Source organism: Aythya fuligula, chromosome 2 (assembly GCF_009819795.1).
Source record: "Aythya fuligula isolate bAytFul2 chromosome 2, bAytFul2.pri, whole genome shotgun sequence".
NCBI lineage: Eukaryota > Metazoa > Chordata > Aves > Anseriformes > Anatidae > Aythya > Aythya fuligula.
In genome coordinates, this window is record NC_045560.1 from 19,599,424 (window position 1) to 19,616,785 (window position 17,362).

The 17,362-nt window shown below is 38.0% G+C and overlaps 1 protein-coding gene across 1 annotated transcript in view; it reads left to right on the forward strand.

The window, feature by feature from the left end:
• The window catches only part of DNAJC1 (DnaJ heat shock protein family (Hsp40) member C1), a 98,782-nt gene that overhangs the window by 78,123 nt on the left and 3,297 nt on the right, over window positions 1–17,362 (forward strand). The window contains exon 9 of the mRNA XM_032181576.1: window positions 6,612–6,731. Coding sequence (XP_032037467.1) covers window positions 6,612–6,731 — 120 coding nt within the window. The remainder of the gene's footprint in view (window positions 1–6,611; window positions 6,732–17,362) is intronic.

Sequence of the window (17,362 nt, forward strand, 5' to 3'; positions counted from 1 at the left end):
TTTTTAAGTCACTGTTTGCCACTTTTTCTGTCAGATGACTGATCACTACATTTTTGGAATATTTGCAACTTTCTGAATGTAGTCATAACATTAAAAACTGCCTTACTGCTTCACGTAGCAGCCGCTTAGCTTGATTTGTATTGACTTCTCATCCTCTTCCCCTCCTTTTTGTCTATCAAAACACATTTTTCTGTGTTAAGATACAGCTTATTATATGAATAGTGTGGCAGCACCACATAATACTATCAGTGGTTGCCTGCCTTCAAGAGGTTAAGGAAACAATAAATATAATTATAAAATTACATATATATTTATATATATGTAAGCTTATATATTACTTGGCTCTGGTGAGGCCAAACCTCAAATAACGTGCTCAGATTTGGACCCCTCACTACAACAAGGACATCGAGGTGCTGGAGCATGTCCAGAGAAGGGAAACGAAGCTGGTGAAGGGTCTAGAGAACAACAAGTCTTATGAGGAGCGGCTGAGGGCTCTGGGGTTGTTTAGCCTGGAGAAAAGAAGGCTCAGGGGAGACCTCGTTGTACTTTACAGCTACCTTAAAGGAGGTTGTAGAGGGGTGGGGATCGGGCTTGTCTCCCAAGCACCAAGTGACAAGAGGAGGGGAAATGGCCTCAAGTTGTGCCAGGGGAGGTCTAGGTTGGATATTAGGAGACACTTTACTGCAAGGGTTGTGTGGCATTGAAACAGGCTGCCCAGAGAGGTGGTCGAGTCACCATCCCTGGAGGTCTTCAGGCAACTTGTAGATCTAGAACTTCGTAGAACGGTTTATTGGTGGGCTTTAGTACTAGGTTAAAGATTGGACTAGATAATCTTAGAGGTCTCTTCCAACCTGAATGATTCTGTGATTATACCTATATATAGGTACATATATGTACCCCATATAGGTACACAGCTTAGGAATGAGCTGAACAATAATACTATTTTGACCCATATTAACTATGAAGTTTCTGAATAGATGGAATTTGCTTTCCTAAAAACACAGGAGAGCTGTAACATTGACAGTATAAATTTATGAAGATATTTGAATTTGGGTTTATAAGTTGTTTAAATTCTCATCGTAAATTTATAACTTTCTATTTTTCAGTGTTTAAAAATAGTCTACTAACAAGATTATTTAAAATTATTATTTGATTTAAAAATAATCTACTACAGTTAGGATGAATGAACAGAGTGCTTGAAGGTTTTCAAAAAATGTCAAACTTCTGTATCATCAACGTGGTAGTCAGTGAAAGAATCTCAGATATACCTACTTTACTGGAATTATTATTCATGTCTCCAACTAAAAACTGAAGATAGCTGCTTGAGTGGGGAAAAAAGCTTCAGAAAGGGGAAGGCTTATGCGGAAGAGTGTAAGATTTGAAACACAAATGCAAATCCATAATAAGGCATGCCCAAGAACTCTGAGGAACATCTTGTTAAACGTGTGAAAAATTATTACTTTTTTTCAAACAAAATAGATGCGGGAGCACTGCGAAGGATTTTATTGAACTAGGGGATTATCAAAGTAAGAAGCAATTTCAAGAATGCTAGGGCTAGAAGTCCTTTTCACCCATGTTTACTACAAAGCATCTTAGGGAGCTGAAAACATCAGATATAGGAGGCAAATGAGGAGGAAATATTTTAAGGTTGAAGCATTCATCTGAAGTTGATAAATAAAAAAAAAATGCTCCTTCACTATCAGTATCACTAAATAAATAGTATCACTATTATCACTAAAAAGAACTCTAAAGCTATCTAACACTGCTGTTAATATTTTAGCAATTACTTAAAGGAGTGTTGCAATGAGAGATGGAAACAGGATACTGATTTTTGGACTTCATTTTGGATTCTGGGTAGTACAGACTGGTGAGATAAGTTCTATGCCGGGTGATTTTTTGAAATTACAAAATGAATGGTATCAGTATGTGCGCCGATTTAAAAACAGTAGTAAAAACAAGCAGAGTTCCACTGTGTAAATTTATGATTAATCCTCCCTTGACTGCTGTGTGCAGTTTGGCACATAATTTCACAGAGGTTATATTGGAATTGGAGAAGGTTTTGAAAAAGGCATGAAGAAAGTATCGTGCACGAGATGGCTTTTACATGAGAAATCAGCTCAATAGGCTTGGACTCTTTAGCCTAGAAGAAACAACTTACAGGGAAATATTTTAGAGGGGTATTTTGAATGTTGTGATGCGGAGGTGAGTAGACAGGGACTCAAAACCAGGAGACAGATGTTTTCAAAGCTAGCAGGAGCCAGGTTCAAAACAAAAAATGAGGCAATTCTTTGCGTAATGGCTAGTAGATCTGTGCAGCTTCTCATGAAGGCTGTTTCACAAATGCAGAAATTTTAGATAGTTCGGGAAAGAGTGGACAAACCATTGAAAGAGAGATTCATTGAGGGTTACTAAATAGAAAAAATGAATCAGGCTAAAGAGATTCCTTAATCTGAAAATAATTGGAGGTAGGGAAATTGTTAGGGAAATTATGGTTAACATACATGCTTGCTTCCCTCTGACTGTTGGTATCTGCATATGGCCCCTCTTTTTTCAAAGAGAGGGGGACTGGAAAGGATAAATGATAAAACGGAGTCCTCCTTGTTATCACAAAGTATATGTTAAAGTTTTCTGCAGTTGCACTCCCTGAGCACTAATTATGAGCTTGCTGGCCTAGTTTGGCCATTGGTCTGAAACAGTAGCTGTCTTTTTTTTTGTTGGCTCACGTAATAACAATTGTCCTAGTAGAAGTTGGATTTGACTAAGAGCTTTGAAGGACCAAAGGGTTATGCGAACATGTTGTGGCTTTGAATATGAATTCAGATCATTAATAATTTAGCAGATCTTTAGAGTTTTAGCAGATCTTAAGTGTGCAGCAAACAGCTGGATCACAGTATCAGATGTGTATGAGATAAAAGAACAACTTCAGATTTAATACAGGTAAAGCAATAAATTTTAAGAATACAAAATAATAATATAAGAATAAGACAATACGGGTAAGAAATTAAATCAACAATCCTTTTTCATCCTGTTCTGATGGTTACTGGGTAGAAGCACCACCTACTTGTAGGTTAAATGTATGCTGAATTGCAAAACTTTGGGAGTTCACTAGAACCCTTGTATTACAAATGTATCCACAGATATTTTTAAGTACACACTGCCTTAGGGTTCATTTGCAAGATCTTTATCTAGATATGCTCAAATCAGTAAATTACCAAATTTAGATCACAGAATCACAGAATTGTCTAGGTTGGAAGAGACCTCAAGATCATCAATGATATATAGCACAAAGTTCTGGGCAAATTTAAAACATTTTCCAAACTTCCGTATAACTTTCATTTTAATCGAAGAATTTAACAGTGTCTTGATGACAGTCTAAAGCTAAAATTTAATCTAACAAATCCAATTACTTCTTGTTGTCAAGTCAATGTAAATACCTTTTAAACTTCTTTATAAACTCTAATACTAACCACTTCCCAATTCTATCAATAAAATAGTGTGAAGTTTTTATATTTAACATTAACAGGTCTAAACATATCACTCTGCTTTCTTGCTAACAAATGCTTTGTTGTCTAAAAATCGGCTTTTCATGTCATTGAAAATATAGCTTCTCTTATTTTTTGAAAAAAAAAAAAAAAAATCCTAATAGTGTAAACTCTGTTATGCTGAAAGAGATGGTATGAACTTGCTAAGTGCTGATGCATGCGTAAGTGTGGTGCTAAACAATAAACTGCATTCTTATTTTTGCTGTAAAAGGTCCAGAGTGGTTTGGATGAACTAATCCTCCAGTATTGCCAGTTATGTGTGCTAAACCATGTTAAGGGATTATTATTTAAGGGAGTGCTATGATTTTTTTTGTGTGTCCACTTGTAGTATATTTTCATTTTCAAGACGGTAGAGCGTAACTCTGTACTTTTTATTTTGTATTCAGTATGGGAAGTTAATCCCAGAACGGGGCTTTTTTGATGCAAAATCTGAATGCTTGTGTAGTAACAACAGCTGTCCCCTCACCATGTGGTGTCTTCCATTGCTTTACTGTAGAGATGAATTTTGGCCCAGTGTTTCAGTAATATTGGACACACATGGTTTTAGGTGACAAAGCAGGATGTTTATGCATTTATTTGACTCTCGCAGTTACAGTTGGCTACAGATTAGAACAGGGAGAATACATTCACACCATGACCACCCTCATAGCTGCTTTTAGTAGTTGGATCACAGTAGGCGCTGTTGCATCTAAAGGCACAATTAACTGTTGCTGAGGAATTGCAAATTCACAAAAGCTCTTTACAGCTTTAGCGGTTACGGGAGGATTTCCTAAAAGCTTTTTCAAAGATTTTCCAAATTTATAGATGTTTCAGATCTTTACATTCTGGAATTGTCAGCTTCAAATAAGATTAATCAGTTGATATTTTAATTTAGCTAATGAATTCTTGTGCTGTGAGTTGGCTATATAATCAGTTTCAGATCTACAGAATGATTACAGTATAGTCTGTTATTTAGGAAGATAAAATTACTTCTGTAATATTTACAAGTGGTTAGTAAAGTTTTTGAGCATGGAGAAAAAAGCTTATCAAGAAGTCTGAAAATGCAACTTATCAGAAAGCTTCTGAAGTGTGCACATCTCTGAAAAGATCATCCTGATTTCCATGTGTAATTGCTTAGATATGCTTTGGATGTGGTAAGAAAGAATAGCTCTGAATTTACCTAAAAAAAAAAAAAAAAAAAAAAACAGTTTTAATACAGATTAAATAGAAAATTACAGTAAGTTGTTTATTAAGGCTAATTTTGAGATATGAAGTTTGACTAAATTTTTGAACAAAATGCTTTTAACCAAAACGCAATAAGAATTCATTATTCAAATGACAGTGATGAAATTTTCATCAAGTAGAACGTTACCCCAAAACTTCCCTTCAAAAAAATCTCAGGGAGATGTCTTAGAATAAAATATCACCTTGCTTAATACAATACAAGAAAGAAGATTATTGAGCCATGTGGAGATGTGCCATGTATTTCCCATTTCTTCGATAGGCCATCGTGTAATTGTATCATTATGCCTGTAACGAATGAGAGATCTATGGCGCACGTTACACACATTATTTAAGCATCTTGAATTATCTGCAATGACTCAAATATATGCTAGACTTGTATTAAAAACTATCCAAATATGAATGTCTGAGGCTTTCAGCATTGAAGAAAGGACTACATGGATCCAAACCAGGACGATTGATGAAATCCTTGCTACTATTGGCTATTATTTACTGTCTTTTAAGTGGCAGGTTGTATTTATGCCAATTTATCTGCTTCAGGGAACACTCTTGATAGCAGAACAAAGTGAATAAAAGTAGTTTGCTTTGCAAATGAATGCAAATGGTGGAGCCTTTCGGGAAGCCCTTTAACAGGAGCAATGCACTTTGATTATGAGTGAAGCTGCCATTTGGACATGGTGAAAAGAGCACGCTTGAACCATTGATTGGGGGAGACAGTAAAAAGTCAGGAAGGGCCCAGTTAAGCTCGCAGTGCGGCAGGCGGATGTCAGTGTGGTTAGAGCACAGTGGGAGAATGACAGGCAGGATTAGTGTCAGGGAGAAGCTTTGCTGTAGTTGTGGAGATGGTCCCTGGGGTCACTCACCTCTGACTGTTGTTCTGTGCTGATGGCTCTGTAATGCAAACTGCTTGATATGTGCTGGTCATTATCGGAAATGGTGATTAGAAGAGGTATGTCATAAGGAATTCCTTAAAAATAAATAAAACGGCAAACTACGGATTGTAACAAAGATTCAGCTCTGCAGATGTCGCCGAAGATGCTGCAAATGTCAAAGATGGTTACTGTGTCCTGCCTTCTGAGGCAAGCAAGATTTCATGGCTTAAGCTGCTGTAATTGTGTGCTCCCTTGCTTTGTTCACTTTCATTTGGCCATTATGAGCACGTTTTTTTTTCCAACAGATAGTCTTATTGTAGTTAGAGTGCAACATTTCAGTATGTTTTGCTTGTTGGATGGTAGAAGCATCCTGTTTGTGGTGTGACTGGGGTTTTGTTGCTGGGTGCGTGGGGGTTGTTTAATAGTGTTAGTGAATATTGGAATCAACAGATTTCATTCCTGAATCATACAAGAATGATTAAACATATGATGATTACAGTGACTAAAAGCTAAAATAACTGTTCTGTTAAGAAGCTTCTTGAAATATAAAAATGAGGATTTTTTTCTTTGTCTTTGCTGGTAAAATCTTGCATGTGAAATTACAGAAATTACAATTTTTTTTATCATAAACTGTGATTTAATCGTTTATGAAAGTATTGTTGCTTTTACTTTACTGCAGTTTTATAGTGTTTATCCATTGTATAAATATGCTAATATAGATTGAATGAATTAATGTATGTAATATACAAAATGCATTTTTTGCATGGTAAGCATTTTTAATACCTTACTGTTGGTCTGATGTTCTTATGTATTTTCGGCAATAAAACAGGGAGATAGTACCTAGATATTTGAAACTATTACATTGTAATTTTTTTTACAAGATTTGATTAATTCGTGTGGATTTTTTCCAGTATATTACCTCACAGAAATATGTCCAATATCCCAGTGTAATGAATGTTTTACAAATGTTTTACAGGCACCTGAATGGACAGAAGAGGACCTCAGCCAGCTGACAAGAAGTATGGTTAAGTTCCCAGGGGGGACCCCAGGTCGATGGGAAAAGATTGCTCACGAATTGGGTCGATCAGTGGCAGATGTGAGTTCACTCAGATTTGCATTGTAGAGAGAGTGACAAACCAGAACAAGACAGGCAGTGTAGAAGGCAGACATATATGGGGGCTGACATTGTCTTTTGAGAGAGGCTACAATCCTTTTAGGACCTGGAAGTGAACCATTAACTAACTATGCAAGAAGCAGATGTCAGCCAGTTTCTCGCTCCGCAATTAACAGCTGTAACTGATCAGCTGTATGGGGGATTCTGGTGCTTGGAGACTCGAGCTACTGTAACCCAGTAACAGCCAAACAATGCCACTTCGGGGTTTGTAGGAACCCCCTTTGACTGCAAGCAAATATTTGTGGGTCTTGGTTAAAGATTACATTGCTGTTTCAAGCCAGTCCTTAAAAAGCGTAGATGAGCTCATGGTGTTTAGACAGGTGGTTTCCATTAATTAAACTGAAATATCTGTGCGAACTGTAAAACAAGTTATACATATGATACTGTTTCAGTCCGTTTTTCTAGATTATAGCATGGGCAATAATACTGTGTAAAATGATTAATATCCTTGTTAATTCATATTTTATAGTATTGTACCACATATCAAAGAAAGCTTGTACTTATGGATTTTAAGTGTTATGATCTTAAAACCCTTAGGGGCTAGGCTGTAAAAGACTTTTCCTTTTCAAGCAATAGATCACTAGAACATGATGTAGTGTCTGCTGAGGACCATTTGAAAGCCTTTTCAGCTGACCCTATTTTATAGGCTTTGGAGGGGTTAATGAGAATAATGTTTAAATCCGTTGATGTACGTTTTGAGATTAGATATTCTTCATTTATTATATTTCAGGAATTATCTTAAATAATGTGAAACAAAGCCTCAAGCTAGAGTGAAACGTAACCCACTATAACCTTCTGGGCAATTTGAATGCTTAAGTGTTTGGTTTTTTTCTTATTGATACAATCACAAAAATATGTTTTTAGACGTTATTTTTAAAGATTTAATGCATCTGTAGAGTTTCATTACTCGTTTATACTGGAAAACGAGCCATTTGCATTCCTATCATTTTAGAACAAGACAGATTATTTGCAAGTAATAAATGAAAGTAAGCAATAAGTTACTAACCCACTATGCAAATGGAATTGATTCCTTTTTTTGTTTTTGTTTAGTGTTATTCATCATAATACTGAAGTGGAGTGACTGTAAAAAGCTGCTATATTTTCCTAAGCAGATTTTAATAGCAAAATATTTCACATGACTTGATAGCATGCAGTGTGCATGGGATAGATCTTTGAGATTGCCTTCCAAAAGGGTGAATTCACTGGTTAATGACAGTACAGACATGCGGAATATTTCCACATTATGCCCATCACAAAGCTAACGTCATCTTGAGACTTCCTCTTGCACCAATTTTCTGCTTTCTTCCTCAAGGCAGATATGAAAATGTTCTTTACCAAGAGTCCTTTGCATAATATGATATATTTGGACACCATACTTGCACATATCCAGTGCTGGAAAGAAAAATGAAGCTCGCTTCTTCCATGAGGTGCAAAGTTTTCAATGGCATGCTCTTCTTTTCAGTGAATTGGATAGAGAAATGAAAGAAAGGTCTGTGCTCTAAGAGCTGTCTTCTGGTATGAACAAAGGAGTTTTCAGGGATTTTCGTTTGTGGAGAAAGGTCTGAGTGTGATCCTTCTTTACTGCCAGTAATGAAACTATATGATTAATGCAAGTGTTCTCCACACAATTTTTAATTTCTCTAAAAATTTCCCACTGTTGATGCTAGGTCAGCTTTCCTAATGTAGACTACGTATTAGTGTTTCTGCTCCTTTTATTATTGCATTGCAATCTGCAGTCTGCACTTTGTTAATGACTCTTTAAACAGTATGAAGCAAATTTGTAATGCCCAGAGTTTTAGCACTGCTTCTTTCACATGTAAAGAAGGCCTGAAAAGTTTGTGTTTCTTGCTTATTTCCAGAGATTTGTTCTTCTTGGAAAAATCTTCCATGATTTTGCTAGAACATTTCTGTGACACCTTAGAACCCAGTTTGCACATGTCCAAACAGTAGCCTCATCTATGTAGGAAGTACTGCCCATTGAATCTTTCATATTGGCACAACTTCCCCAAGATCTTTGTCATTCAAAGTTAAATAGACATTAATTAAAGACAACAGTGCAATGCCAACAGAAGTTGTGCTTTTCGGTTGCTCATCTCTTTCTCTCCTGGAGCAGAGGGTGTAATAGTGTGTTTTATGGACCCCCCCCACTGCATGAGGGATGCATCCATCCCACCAGTTTTGCAAAAGTCATTAGTTGTTCACTGTCCAAATGAAGGAGCTCATCAAATAATTCAACAGGCTGTGTTCTGGACGTGGTGGTGGTGTTTTTCACCTGACCTGTCTGAAGAAAGATGATGGAATAGCATAACTACTTCTTGAACTTGTTCACTGTTTGTACCTCTTACAAAGCTAAGAGGAACTGCATATATAGTGGAAGATGAGTAGAATTCAAAAAGGTCAGGACAAAATGAGAAACAATATGCAAAAAACAGGGTTAGAGTTTGCGATAGGCAAATGAAACAGGCAATATGTGCTAGTATGCACAGCAAAATGGTGATCAGGTTCACAAATAAAAGATGCCAAACAGCTAGGGATAGCTTGTGAAAAGCAGGAGGGATGCAGGGATTGCAAGAGATAATTAGCTAGATATGGGTCAGCAAATGGCCTTTTTTTTTTTTTTTTGGAAATGGGCAATCATCTTACTGAGAAAAGACAAATAGGAGGATGGTAAACCTACATATATACATCCTTGTTTGGGTCCAGTTTTTCAGTATTGCACTTAAATGTGTGATTCCATACAGTGACCAGAAAAGAATAACCATAGCAAGTCTCTAAAGTGTTACCTACAAGAAAAGCCTGTGAGGGAATTCATGTGGTTGAACTGAAATAAAATATGACCTGAGAATATAAGTATTTGACTATGTAAAAAGAGAACTGTTAAGAAGGAAGGGGCTATATGCTCTGACTCAGTTTTATAGGGCAAGAAGTAATTACCTGAAATTTTATCATAGACTGCAGAGTTAGACACTGAGGGGCAAAGAATTAAAATGGATAGTAAAGCAGTGGAATAAGCTGCTGTAGAGTATCCAGCTCTGAAGGCCTTTAAAAGCCAGGTTAGACAAACATCTGCAAGAAACGACATCGATACAGTGATTCTGCCTGAGGTTAGGTCCTTCTCTTCATGCAGGCTGTGATTAGACTAGCAAGTGCAAGCTATCTAGGAGGAAAGGGGGAGGAAACAAAACCTTCCTACAATTGGAAGCATGTGTGAACTCTCTTTAAAAAATGTAAAATTAAAGCCAGATAGTGACTATATATAGCTGGTTAGTAATCACTGCGTATGCCTTAGCTTGACGGTGCGTAAATTCAGTAATTCCTAACAAGTAATCTTTCAGATGCTTTTTCTTTTCTACTATTATCAAAATCAATTGTGTTTTTTTTTTCTGGACATCTAAGTCTGTTCATTGTGGGATTTCTCGAAGTACTTCACAAATAAGAATTGCTATAAGATCTGTTATCCTGGTATGTCCCCCAGCTTCCCTGTCCAAACAGACACATCCACACAACCTGATGCAGGACAGTGGCAAAGTGCCAGCCAAAATCTGACAATAAGCAGCTGTGTCCATGCTGTAGTGCATCTGAGCCCATGCAACTCTACCGTTTCTATTCATGCTGTCTCATCTGATACCAGCATGAATATCTTTGCAACGTATTCCTGTGATCTTCAGCTCAGTTAAGCTTGCAACTGTGGCATAGACATACTGTGCGAAGACTTGTTACTCCAACTTCTGTCATGTTGAGTACAGGCTATCTGTTATCTTATCTCTCTCAGGAAAACACCCTTTAACAGCCAATGAGTAGGCAGCCCAAAACCGATGAAGTTGTGCTCAGTTAGTTTAATGATTTAAATTGCTAATTTTCATTTTAATATGTGGATATTGGGGATTTATCAATCTTCTCCCATAAAGATAATTTTCAACTGCCTTAGTGTAATGAAATCGTATTGCTTTCACAACTGAAAGCTTCTACTGCTTTTTAAATCATTTTTATTGCAATTGGCTGGTGGTATAAATTAGATTTTCAAGTATTTTGATTATGAAAGGGAAATGGAGTTCAGTTAACTCTAATCAGAGTTCCTGCCGGCTGACCTGGTTACCTGTACCGCTGCTCCCTGCCATCCCCTGAACATCTGTTCTTTGACCCATTTTCCTTGCTGAATTTGTTGCTCCAGGGTTAGTTCTCATTCCTGTCCTCCAATACTTAAGGAAATAATTGGCCTCTTAAAACAAAATAAAAAGTTGTGCTTGAATTTCCTAAGCACTGGGAACACTCTATGGTATAAATTATGAATAGAATTTCAAGACTACTATTTCTACAAAAATTACATTGTTTGATTTGACAAACGCTGAGCCTTATGAAGATTTATAAGGATTGTTAGCTTTTGCCGAATTCAGAGATTGAGAAAAGGCACTTAGATGTGAAATTGTAACAGTATATTTTACTTGACAATGCCTCCTTATAGATTAAAAAAAAAAGAGTTTAAAAAAATATTTGCTGAAAGGCATAAATTAATTTCAGTAACTACAAAGGACATTCAAATTGTAAAAATAACAGAGGAAGTAAAAGCTGTCTGGCATGCCAAACAGACTTTAATGTGATTATTAGGTACAGGTTTTTTAAATTAAAGGCAAAGAGATCTCAGATTTCATACTTGTGAAGTAATATCATTCACTTGTCTTACAGGATTTAAACTGATTCTGTTTGCTCCTGCAGTCACTAATCTCGTGCACTTGTGTTGCAAAAACAGGCTGATAGGGATTTGCTGCTTGTATGGAAAAGGACTGAGGTAGACAGCAAAAACAATAGGCAGGTGTAGATATGTGAGCAGGCATTCGGAGTTTTCAGGAGACCTGAAAGCACAAGGTTTGGAGGGAGTGCTTATTTTCTGATTATTTCCCATCTCTCCAGACAGCAGTTTCAGCCTTTAAGTCTAAGTGCGTGAGTTCATACGCACGGTGCTTTTACATGTCATTATAAAAGAGATCTCTTATTTTTGGCAAATGCAAGCTCATTACACTGCCAGCAAGAAAACACCTACATGAGAAAAGATCCATATGTAAAAGTTAATGAATTTATTAGGGTTTTTCTTTGCTCCTGGAGATTAAGTGTTTTCCTAAGTCTGTTTTATATTTCATTTTATATCCTATGCATGTGGTACCTCAGTGACTGTGATCTCCAGTGGTGGCTATTCTGAAACCGTCGCTCAGCTTGCATATATTTATGTAATCAATAGTCCTTTCAGATGCTTATTGAAGTATAAAGATCTACCTCGGGATCAAGGTCCAAAAGAGGTTATGAATATCTAAGATGGGATTTAGATGGTATGTAGGTCATGTAGATCCCTCAATCTGAGAGTGAAATCTTCAAAACACCTGTCTAATCCCACAGACACACCAGAGTGTCTGTTGATACTTGGTGGGAAGGAAAAAGGAGTTGCTGTTTACAATTCCCTCATTGCACAATTTTTATTTTATTTTCTTATTTTTTACAAGCTCTTCTGTACAGGTGGCCCTGTTTTTGCAGAACTGGGCAGCATGGTACGTTTCATACCCAAATGCAAAACAGATTGATTTCCTCCTTGTGAAGCATGGCCAGAGCATTCCTGCCACTGAAAGGAGAAAGCTTTTTACAGAAGCCAGTGGGACACCAGCTTTAATTCAAATAGATGTCGTATGGAAGGTCAGGCCCGTGCTGCTATAACTTTTGAGTGTGGCTTGAATAATCTAATGGCCCACATACATCCTGGTGAGTTGGGTTTGAATTCCACTGCAGAATTCAAATCTTCTGGCTCTCAGGAAAGGTAATGCAGTTTGCATCAGCAGTGATAAAATAGGATGTCCAAGCAGTTGTTGCAAAGGGCATTGGAGCCTAACCCCTCTGTTACCTGAGTATTAATAGTACTGAGCTAAAGACTCACAAACATGGATTTCAAATGACAAAACCAAAACAAACATGGTTCGAAGTATCCAACATCATCCCAATTGTAGTTGCTGAGTTCTTTGTGTCCTGAAAGGAGGAGCAATTCTTCTGCTGTTGCAAATTAACTATTTGGGCACTTCAAATGGAGAGCAACTGGTGCTCTGAATCCAGTGATTTAGGCCAAGTTTGCCAGTTTCACAGGCCACATCTTTGACGGCCCCGTAATTGCACACACAGCTGTTGGGATTTCTGCTGTAGCTACCTCCGCTCCGTCTGCCGTGGCAAGGTTTGGAGTCACACAGCTTCAAAGCCTGTACGCGTAAGAAAACCAAACTGTTGGGGGCTGTCAGTGGTGGGTCTAAGGAAATTGAGGTAAAATTTGTAACACGTCTCTTGGTTCTTTCAAGAATAAAAGCGTGTTGGCTTTAAATTCTCATACGCTGTGTTAGTATTAAATTCAAGGTGTAATTTACACAGCGGATAAAGACTGGTTGTGGTTCACACCTCTGGGACAGTCACTACCAGCCTGCTGAGCATACTGGTGGGAGCAGTGTCAACGCAAAGGTGCATCTTCTCATTGGCAGTGCTTCATTTCTGGAGATCCAGAAAGTTGTAAATAAGGACATTTGTTTAAAAAAAAGGCAGAATGATTGGGCTTGATCAAGTTTCACCAATCTGTTAAAACTGGAAGACAGTTTTAGCAGTCTTTTAATAAATTTACAGGAAGGCAGTTTATAAAGCAACAAGTTTTGAGTCTACCACGTGAAAGTAAAGGAATGGGTCATTATTGTTGGCTGACGTGGGTCAAACAGCTCTTCAGGTAGTTGTGGTTGTTGTGAAAAAGCTGCTTAGATCCAGAACAGCTCAGTGCAGCAAGTGGTGTTTTGGCTGTGGGGAAGGAACTTCAAATCTGGCAATTTATCCTGTGCTGTTCTAAAAAGTAAGATCAACAAGGCCTATTTCTTTGACAAAGCCAGGAAAGAACTAAAAATCCTTCCGTGTCTGGTTTTCCTGTATGAGAAAAATGTGATTTTAACTCAAATTAGACTCACAGATTCAAGAACTTTCTCATTGCTGCATGCTAGGTTGAACTACTTGAAAGGCTGTATCCACTTTTTTCCATTATTCCTTAGATTTTGACTTTTTCACACAACAGAAATAGATGGAGAGGAGAGCATCAGAAAGGCAACGAACAACTGGGTGAACAGAACGCTGCTACAGAGACAGCAAGCTGAGGATAGAGGATGAGAAACTCTGGCAGCTTTAGCGGTGAACTTCTATTATATAATGTTCATATTTTTTGTATATTTAGAGAGCTTTTGCTTAGGAAGATGATAGTAGTAGTAAACAATTGTACTAGTATGTCCAGCAACACAACCTGTCACCCTTCTTTGCATCTGGGAAGCCAAGTGACATGGGTTGTCTGTTTGCCCACTGATGTTTTCTCAGAATGACGAGAGGGCTGTGCTTCTGTAATTAGCTGGTGATCAGAACTGATCAGAACAGCATCGTATTCAGAGCAGGAAGGTAGACTGCCTGGAGAGGATTGCCTGGAGAGAGCAGAGTGGTGCCAGAGCCCCGTGAAGCCAGGGAGCCAGCAGGGCCAGCTAACGCGACAGCGTGGTGGTGGCTGCGGGGGAATGGAGCTTCATCTTCTGTGAGCGGGCTCCTTCTGTCTGTTTGGTGTCAGAAGGATCACTGTGCCAGACTTCACAGGGTTTTCGCCCTACATCTGTCACAATTCTGTGCTTTTTTATGCCAGCATTCAGAAAGGAGGTCATGTAGAAGCAAACTATTCCTGTGGTCCCTTTCTATACATCCCAGAGTAAGATGCTTCAATTTCTATCTCAGTTTGATTGCTTGCAGCCAACATTTTTTTGTCGTCTTCTTTTGTCTAAGAAAACATTTCATTGTGCATGTGATTACCTGACATTGTGACTTCTGTTATCCCTGGCGGACTACGAGGATGCCTAGGTGATTTGGGCATGGAAAAGATGCAGTTGGTTCCTATGGAATAATGCAGTATGGCTGTGCAGCCGTAAAAATCCTTGCAGGAATACAAGATCTGCCCTCTTCTGTTTTAAATCAATTTCACAGTCTTGATCCTGATTATTTAAAGTGTCCCCAGACCCAGGTTTCCTTAAGAGCTGACTAAGACTTTTGTGAAAGCTGTTGTCAATAACAGGATTTTAGTCCAACTTTTCACAGCAATGATAAAACTCATAATTCAGTACAGATTAAAACTATAGTTTTACAGCTTTGTGTACTTGAAATCAGCAATAATAATTAGAAGCATAGTTCTATAACCGCTCCGTACTTTGAGTAACTGTACTTCTGAGTAAGTTATCTGTCATCTAATGAAGGAGTAATAAATCGAAGCAAGTTATAGGAAGAAATGGAGTAGAGAAAGCAGCAGAGCAACTTAACGCTTTTCAAACTAACTGATCAGAAATACCTAGTAGATAACACAGCTCACCACAACTTTAAATTAATATTAGGGATGTCAGAAAGTGTGGAGGAACTGGCACCAGAGGAATCCGTAAATGTGAGTGGCATGAGCAATGATTAAACTCAAAACAGATCAAACTGCAATACAGATTTCCTACATGCCATAGGACGGATTCCTAATGATCCCTCATAGGTCAGTACTGACAGGTTATGATTCATCCAAATCATCCAAAAAGGAGAAAGATGAAAAAAAAAAAGGAAAAAGAATAATAGATATTTCATCTTCTTACATAACCTGTGAAGGATGGTAGTAAAGCTGTTAGTAAGAAGCTTGATGAGTTAAGTCAGCTGAAGGTGCTTGACCAAGCTTGTTCAGTGTTTGATATTGTAGATTCCCAATATCTGAACCATACACACGGTTTTTATTTTGGGATTACCTGATGGATATTCAAATGGAAAATCCACCAAAAATGTGAAAAGGTATCGTAATGCCCTCAGAAGAGAAAGTGTAATAAATGGAGTAACTGACTACAAATGCTAAATCTGGGTTTACCAAGTTCCTAGTGCTGAAGGCATCCAAGAAAAGATAACCTAAGATAAGACTGTTACTTCTGCTTACATGTAGGGGGGAATGTGAAATGCCATTAGGATCTAGGCATAAATCTAAGTCCTTCACTGTTGTAGGAGACGGCCGTTTCAGGTTCTAATTCAATTAGGTGTAACATGCAGCAAAATTTATGTCTGGTATGGGCTACCTGTATTGACCTAATTTGGGAACATCCATCTTGTAAAGGAAACGTGAGTACAGGATATTGATTCGCACCACTTCCAACGCAGTTTATGCTGCACGTGTAGGCCCAGTGTCAAAGATGAAGCGATAATTGCCAACCTCCTAAAATGACAGTGGCTCAACATAGAGAAAACAGAAGGGTGGTATAGGAATTGCTTGCCGTTTATTCTGCTCTGTTCAGCTTGTGGGTCTCTTCTTGTCTCTTCTCCTCACTTTTCCCTTTTGAGTAGTTTGGAAATCTTTGAAAGAAGTACTTCAAAAGTAGAACAGTGGTTTAGGAACAGCTTTCTGGAATCCGTGAACATAGGCGATACCTTGTCATACTCACAACGAATCCACTGCGTCATTGCAGGAAGCTCAGCAGGATCAGCAACTGTGTGACAAGTTCTCCTCATTCTTTTCAAAATAATTTATTATCATCTAGTTTAGATTACGGTAATTTCTATTTAAGAGCTGCATAGCAGGTCTCAGCTTAGGATCCATTCTGTTCAGCGGTCAAGGATGCATTCCTCTGTTTAGTCTTTTATAGTATTGGGCCTACAGGGATGCTCTGCTAGTAATGGGACTTAAACATTCTGATTTGAATGAATTTAGACTCTTAAGCTTTTCAAGGAAGGTGATTTCCATTAGTGGTTTACCTCCGGTAAGGGGGATCCATCCTGTTTTTTCTAAATCAGGACCATGTAGTTCACAGACAGAACTGTAAGTGCTGGTTAACATTTCCTGTTCACCTCAGCATTCTACGTTTTTTCTCCTTGAATGATTAAAATTTTGCCATACTGTGACAGTAGGAACTGGACCTTTTTTGCCAGCTGTCTACCTCTGGACAAAGGCTTTGGTTAATGGGAGCTGGGATTTTTTTGCCCACGGAGGTCTCATTTAAATCTAATCATCCCAGAAAATGAGGTTTAATTTGTGGGGAAAATAGACCACTTTGCCTTGTTAAGTGTCGCTGTCATTTCATTAAAGAGGTCCCGCACTTGTCTGTCCTTAAAGCAAAGTCTCACAGTTTCATGGGCAGAAATGTGGTGGGAGGAACCACGCAGACTTAGACGAGAAGCAGAAGATACTCATGTACTAGACTTTTTTCCTGAGTGACCATGATGTAAGAGGTATCTTTGTGTATCTTTGGCAGTCAGACTATCGCACGGTATGTATTTTTGGGACTGAATGCCTGTCCATTAGCATGCTTCAGCATCTAGACCTATGTGGGTTATTTTGTTCTTCCGTTCAGTGTTGAGAAACTAATACCTAGAAGACAACTTGTTTCCTTTTCCCCCTCTCCTCGTAGCAATTTCAGGTTATAGATAAAGGGCTTACCAGTGAAAGAAGAAATTTGAGTATTAGCTGCAATAATGTGTTATGGTGATAGAAGTGTATAGCATTGCTTACATTT